Source organism: Glycine max, chromosome 1, assembly GCF_000004515.6.
Source record: "Glycine max cultivar Williams 82 chromosome 1, Glycine_max_v4.0, whole genome shotgun sequence".
Taxonomy (NCBI): domain Eukaryota; kingdom Viridiplantae; phylum Streptophyta; class Magnoliopsida; order Fabales; family Fabaceae; genus Glycine; species Glycine max.
Window position 1 is genome coordinate 10,320,124 of NC_016088.4, and position 7,457 is coordinate 10,327,580.

The following is a 7,457-nucleotide window of genomic DNA, read 5'->3' on the forward strand; positions in this document are numbered from 1 at the left end:
AGACATCTCACAAGCTTGAAAAATGTCAACCAAATCTTTCACGTCAATGTTGTTTAACCTCTCGCTGTTTCACATTGAATCCTTTTGACATTTTAAAGTTTTTATATTTATCAATATTATTTTTACTTATTTAAATAATTTGAACTCTAACCACACAATATGATCCATCAATTTCATTCAAAGTGGAATAAATTAAAATACGCTTCCCATTAACAGTTTATTTACAAGGACATACATGAATTGCAATATATCTTTTTAAAAGTTTGAAACTACAACAAACTCAAGCTTCTAATCATTTTTACCAAGGATCTTACGATTGTATGCATGAACGTCTAAATACACCACTTGTGTATTGACTACTCTAAATTTAAAAGGATCTCACTTAATTTTAAAATGTTAAGACTCAAACAATTAAATTATAAGACACCAAAACTCCACATGAGCAAGCTAGTGTTTAATTGGAATACCGTTTTCTTAATTCACCATCCACTAAAATAAGGGATGCATTGTCACTCCTCACGCCACATAGAAATATGACGTCATAATTAATTTGACTTTGGGAGTTGAAGGAGGAAGTAGCCATTTGGAACCTTCAATCATGCAAAGTCTAATTAATATGAAAATCTTTTCGAAATTTGTTATTATTCTTTTTATTCTTTTTTAATCTAATTTTAGAACTGAGTCATAAAAGACTCAAAAGAAATAGAATTGGATTATATTAAACTAAATATAGAAAAAAGAGCTTTTAGCTTTTTTACTTTTTTAAAAATGTTTTTATAATTTTTTTCTGTTTTTTTCTTGACTTTTATACTTTATTTTTAACGAAATAGGGTGGTCACATATAAGACATATAACAAGCTTGAAAAATGTCAACCAAAGATTTCACCTCCCACTTTATATACTTTTAGCTAAACTAATACATCATGTTAGTATCTTTATTATATTTTAAACTTGTTATAATTACCATCCAAATCATTTGTATCTATTTCAATAATTTAAGCTATATCCACAATACAAATCATCTATTTCATATAAAATTAAATAAATTAAAATACATTTCCCATTTTCATGAATTTATAGGGACATATATTGACTACATTATGTCCTTTTAAAAGCTTGAAGCTAGAACAATAATAAATTTCCAATTATTTTTAACAAAGGTGTTATCATAGTGCACATGAACACCAAAACTCACTTAATCAAAATTTACAAGGATCTCACTTAATTTTAAAATGCCAAGACTAAAGCAAATAAATTACAAGACACCAAAACTCAACAACTCGAGCAATCTAGTATTGAATTGGAATACCATTTTCTAATTCACCATCCACTAAAACATGGGGTGCATTATTCCTCAAGCCAGACAAAAATGTGGTAATTAATTAAACCTTGGGAGTTGGAGGAGGAAGTAGCCATTTGGAGCCTTCAATCATCGCAAGTGTTATGTAAGGTTTGACCTCCGTTTCACTTAGTTGCTTAGTTATAGTAGCACGCCCTTTGGGGTCTGCACCAGGTCCCGAGTTCTGATACTCTCCAAAACGAACAGTTCTATAAGTAGTCATGTATTGTATTGATTAGTATGACACCAAATCTAGTTTAAAAGTTTATAAAATGAAAAGATGACAAGTATTGTGTGTAATGCATCATAAATACACATTTATGTAAAATTGGTCATGAAGAGTTAAATTAGAAAGTTACTTGTCATGTTCAGGGTGATTGTTGTTACTCCACCCTAATTTATTTACAATGTCACTCATGTTGCTGTATGCAAAGACCACTCTAGGATGAGACATCCATGCTCTCCCCAAGAAAGTGCCAGTCCCAGTTCCAGTAACGTCACAATGTACAAATGAGTAGGCATTGTCCTCTGTCTCGCTTTTCCTTGCTTGTGCCACTATAACAGTAATCCCATTGTCGCCAAGCGTTCTTAACTCAGTACTCTACATCATAAAATAAATCCTCAATACCTATTACAATTATATTTAGTATATCACAAATAAATTGAAATATACAAATATTACAATTCACGAAATTTTAGATACCACATATAGTGACTTCCCACTTCCAAAAATATAATCCATGGTGCCTTGAATTAAGCAGTCTTTGAAAAAATGTCTATTCCTATCATCGCAAATTGTGTCCTGGAATCCATACATCTTGCAATTATAAAATGCTGCTTTGTCACCCGAAATACGCAATGCCACTGCTTGACCTCCTGGCGTTTTTGGATCAGGTCTCGGTGCAGTGTTCTATACAGTCAAATTCACAAACCACAAACAAAAAACATGATAAGAAAAATGCAAACCCAAAAGATAAGTTTTCATCATTTAATTAACAAGACTTTGGAGGAAGATTGTATACAAACCGAGATCATGATGTTAGCTGCCACAAAATAATCTGATTCAACAATCAATGTAGCACTATCAACAGTGCCATATTGTTGTGCAGTGCCCCCAAAAGTCAAGTTTGGCATTTTCTCTGGTACCCCATACAAGGTGACAAAAGGCTTTGTCTTCTCAATTTTGATTTTCTCATTATAATTTCCAGCTCCAATGTAAATAATTACACGCTTAGTGTTCCCACTAGGTATACTTTTAATGGCATCAGTGATGGTCTTGAATTCCCCACTGCCATCTTGCATCACCTTTACAACCTTAGCGCCTTCTTCAGCAGTCACCAATGCTGGGTCCACGGTGCTCTTTCTTTGATCTAAAGGCCCCACATTAGTATTATACCATTCACCTAATTGTGCTTTGTTCGCGGGAATTGGCACAGTGTCATCAGATAAAACAACCTTTGTTGTTAGAAAAGCTACTACAAGAGTCACTTGAATGGTAAAACATATAGTTCTTGAAGCCATATTACTAGTTTTCTTTTTCTTTTTGGATTTGTTTCTTAGGTGAATAGGTGATTGCAATTGCAATTTATAAGAAATATAGAACAAGTGAGATTCCTATTTTTGAGACAATATTCACTTTTAGAAAAGTTAATTTGATTCAACGGTGTTTTTTGTTAAGCTAAAATTAAACAAGTGGTTAAAAGTTGATGGATTTGAGGTTATAGTTTAATAAATAGATTAATTTTTTAGTTGAAGACAAAAACATTTCTAAGGAGTTTTAATTTCTAATCATACACGTGTGTAGCTTGAAATCGAAAACATTTTTCTCCACACAAAATTAAGTATAGTTTTCCACAACAAATGTAGGCTATGAACCAATTGGGAAATTTTGAGGTTGGTTTGCATGAACCATTATGTTGTGATGATTTATAATATTTTATTTTAACTAGGATTCAACTGCTATTTTTTTAGGCATTTTAAAGAGTATAAATACATTTCCCAAAAATAGTAGGGTTGGTAGCACAATATATCTTTACTCACAATTTTAAGCTTTAGAATTTTGATGATAATTTCATATATGTCCAATTATTCTACTAAGGAATTTTATACTTGCAAATTGAAATTCATAAATGTATCACTACTACAATTCATTGATTTAACATCGCAAGATTAACATCGGTTTTTTAAAAAAATGATTTTAAGAAAAGCACGGTAGCATTTTCATAAATAAGTTGACTTAATTAACATCGGTTTTGGAAAAATCGATGTTAACTAGTTGATGTTAACATCGGTTACTGAAAAACCGATGTTAAGTTTAATATCTTAACATCGGTTTTGTTAAAGAAACCGATGTTGTGTTATTCATAAGTTAAAACCCCAAAATCCATTTTCCCCCCATGCGATAAGTTACCAAAATCCTTTCTCCCTTTCTTCCTCATCGCTCAGGCTCGAAAGACCTGTCTCCTCCTCACTCAACCTACCATTGAGGTTCGTGTGCTGCTTCACGAGTTCGGGTTAGTCACTGCTGCGATTTAGGTACGTGGGTGCTCAAACCTTCATGTTGCTTTAACCTTTGTCCCTTTAGAATGTTAACATCGGGTTCATGAGTTCGTTGTTTCATAGGTTTTAGACATAGTCTTGGCTCTTGGTTGGTGGGTTCGTGAGTTCGTGGGTTCGCGAGTTCGTTGTTCCATTTGGCACTTTTGATTTTGTAAGTTTTCTTTTCAACTTTTGATAGTTGTAACAATTCAAACAATGTAACATTGTAACTCCCAGAGATAGCTGTTATTGTTAGTGGCTTCTAGTGATTTACTGAACCTTGAGTAAGAAAAGGACATAGCAACCCTCTTTCGAATTGTCGAAGCACTTCTTCCCTTGAGTTGTTGCATGGTTCGGGAAATCAGAAAACCCTCACAGTTGTCAACAAGGAGTCATGGGCCATTGATTGTAATTTATGCTGTAGAGCTGCCCAATTATGTGGCTTTAGAGATGATAGAGTACCTTAGGAAAACCTTGCTCGTGTAGGTTATGTCTCAGAAGATGGGATATATACAATTTTTTCAATACAGTTTCGAGGAATTTAAATGATTCTCAGATTTTACTTCGAAGGGATAGCATTCGATCTTTATTCTCCTTTCCTTGTCTCTTATTATTTCTTTAAATACTGGTTTTGAATGAAATATTGGTCGATTCTGTTTTGTATGCCAACCTAACCATGAGATGAGTGGTTTGAATACACTTGAAAATACATATATAGTCATATAGATATCCTTTTTTTAAATGTTTTTTTCTTGTATTTAAAAGAAAGGCTGGACATGTGTTTGCTAAATTTTATATGCATAGGCACCTTTATCAGATGCAATGAGTATTCTCATGTTGATATTTCAATTTTTGAATGAAATTCATGTTGGAAATTCAGTAATTGATATACTGAATTCTTTATTGCCCTTTTTGCTTAGACTTCGTGGGGGCATGTAGATACATTTTAGTAAAATTATAATTGGGATTTGTATGCCCTCTATACCATGCTCTCCTATTGAGGATAGCACATTGACTTGTAGTTTAACATGTGTGCTTTGTATTTGACTTCCTGTTCATACGTGAGTTAGAGAGAATAGAATAACTCTTTTACTCCATGTTGGATTTCGATGTTTATAATTACAAGGACCTTTTAATTGGGAATTTTAAAATTATTCATTGAGAACTTCATTTATTTATTTTTGGATTAGGCATCCATACGTTTATCCTTTGTTAGGTCATTACTGTCCAAATTTTGTTAAGAAATCTAATGAAACCAAAATTAGAAAACCCAAGAATCAGTCCATCTCCTCATTTACAACTAATTAATGATAGATATATGCTAAGTTATAAGAAAAGGATAATAAATTTCGAAGAGATATCGAGTGTTTCGAAATAGTGAGAAGTAAATGGTGAAAATGGTATTGAATTAAGATGGATAGGTTGCTGTTGAACAAAGACATAAGAATATTCTTACATGACATCATCTTATGATTCTACATTAAGAGCCTTGTTCTTTCTTTGATTTTCTGCAAAGTCTCTGGATGGATAGATAGATACTGAAAATTGCAAGATGTCGCCACATGGGCTGTCTTTGCTGAAATTTGTTTTGTGACTGCTACTAAGTGTTACAAGATTATGTGTGTTTCTGCCAGTTGCAAAGACTTTGATTCCACCACATTGGATGGATAGATAGATACTGAAGATTACAAGAAGATGCTAGTTTCAATGTAACAACAATTAATCAAGTGATAAATCAATGGTTTTTGTTTATATCAGTCCATTTTATCCCTTTTTGTTTTGGATTGGCTAGCCTGAAACCTTGTTAGCTGTTACTATAAATTGAATCCACTAAAAATCAAATAAAAACTATATCAGAAGTAAGGATTACCTTAAGCTTTGTCTTTGGTGGTACTCCTAGGCTTAGGATGTGATAGTCTATCTAAGAGATTAGGGCCATTTCTGATAAATATTTTAAATTTTATACTAATGATGATTTTCTAATAGTTGACCATATAAAATATATAGAAAATGTGCTAATTTTTATAATGGCTATCTTAAAAATTATACAAAGAATGGCGTCTTATTGATAGTATAAAAAAATAGTATTTTTAAGCCAATATTCATATAATATAGTTTATCAAATAGGATAGAGAAGGTAATTTACCTCATAGGTGATCCTGTTACCTAATTCAACCTTGGTAACAAACTTCCTGTCTATGGTACTAGCAGCCACAGTAATTGACCAAGGCAAAAAGTTGGATAGGGAGGAAGGTCGTGGACCATTGTTTCCTGCGGAAGTTACTGTCAACACTCCATTTCTCATAGCATGAAATGCTCCAATGGCTATTACATCTCTAAAGTAGTTTTCATCACTGAACCCTCCAAGAGAAACTGTTATTATGTCAACCCCATCTGCAATTGCATCATCAAATGCAGCAAGTATGTCTGCATCAGAACAACCATCAAACCAACACACTTTATACACAACAATGCATGCTTTTGTTGCAGCACCTCTTGGTGTTCCTCGACCAAGGCCTAACATGCTAGTTGTGCTAACTGGGTTCCCAGCTGCTGTTGATGCTACATAAGTGCCATGACCATCTATATCCCTCACAGATTTTGGATCATCATCGCTAAAAAATCCACCAGCTTTGTAAATCTTAGCCCCAATGATTTTACTACAAGAACATAGCAATATTTGTTAGTAATAGGGTACATTTTTGTGTGCCTCTAAATATTTTGAATGTTATCTATGTGTAATTGTGTATGTGGACTATACCTATTGCATGTGAAATTTTTAGAAGTTTGGCAGGTGCCCTTCCATTTACTTGGTGGTGGACCAAATCCTTTGTCATTGAAGCTCTCGGATTCTCGCCAAATTACAGAGTCAAGTACTGCAATGATGACATCACTTTCAGTTGGTGCTCTATTTGCTTGTAGTGGAAAGCCAATAAAATCCCATGACCTTGTTGTATGGAGTTGCTTCTTTTTATTAGGAAAGACAACTACAACTCTATCATGTCCTTCATTGGACAGACCTCCAAATGTCAACCCTATGTGCACTCATGCTAAGTTGGTATCATTAAGCCCAGAATCAATCCTACTCTTCTTGCTCATCTTGAACCAAAGTCTACCAATACCAAAGCTGCCTTGACTGACCCTTCTTGGCTCTCATTTGTTGGATCAAGTGGCCTCAAAATAATTAAGAAGGGGGGGTTGAATTAATTATTAACGAACCTTTACTAATTAAAAATCTATCCTTCTTAATATTACCAAAAGTAAAAAACAATAATTAAAGTGCACAACGGAAATTGAAAGAGTATGGAAGAAGAAGACAAACACAAGAGATTTATACTGGTTCGGCAACAACCCGTGCCTACATCTAGTCCCCAAGCGACCTGCGGTCCTTGAGATTTCTTTTCAACCTTGTAAATTCCTTTACATGCAAAGATCCACAAGGGATGTACCCTCCCTTGTTCTCTTTGAACAACCTAGTGGATGTACCCTCCACTAGAACTGATCCACAAGAGATGTACCCTCTCTTGTTCTCAGTCACAACAACCCAAGTAGATGTACCTTCTACTTGTACCACAAAGGA

General features: G+C 33.8%; 1 protein-coding gene across 1 annotated transcript; it reads right to left on the reverse strand.

Annotated features, from left to right (window-relative positions):
- Positions 1 to 1,012: 1,012 nt before the first annotated feature.
- LOC100816036 (pectinesterase PPME1) lies at positions 1,013 to 2,891 on the reverse strand. The gene is made up of 4 exons (XM_003517827.4): positions 2,366 to 2,891; positions 2,043 to 2,249; positions 1,699 to 1,940; positions 1,013 to 1,548 (listed from the first exon to the last, which is right to left on the reverse strand). The coding sequence occupies exons 1-4, from the start codon at positions 2,858 to 2,860 to the stop codon at positions 1,383 to 1,385; spliced, it is 1,110 nt and encodes a 369-aa protein (XP_003517875.1). The 5' UTR covers positions 2,861 to 2,891; the 3' UTR covers positions 1,013 to 1,382.
- Between the last annotated feature and the right edge of the window lie 4,566 nt (positions 2,892 to 7,457).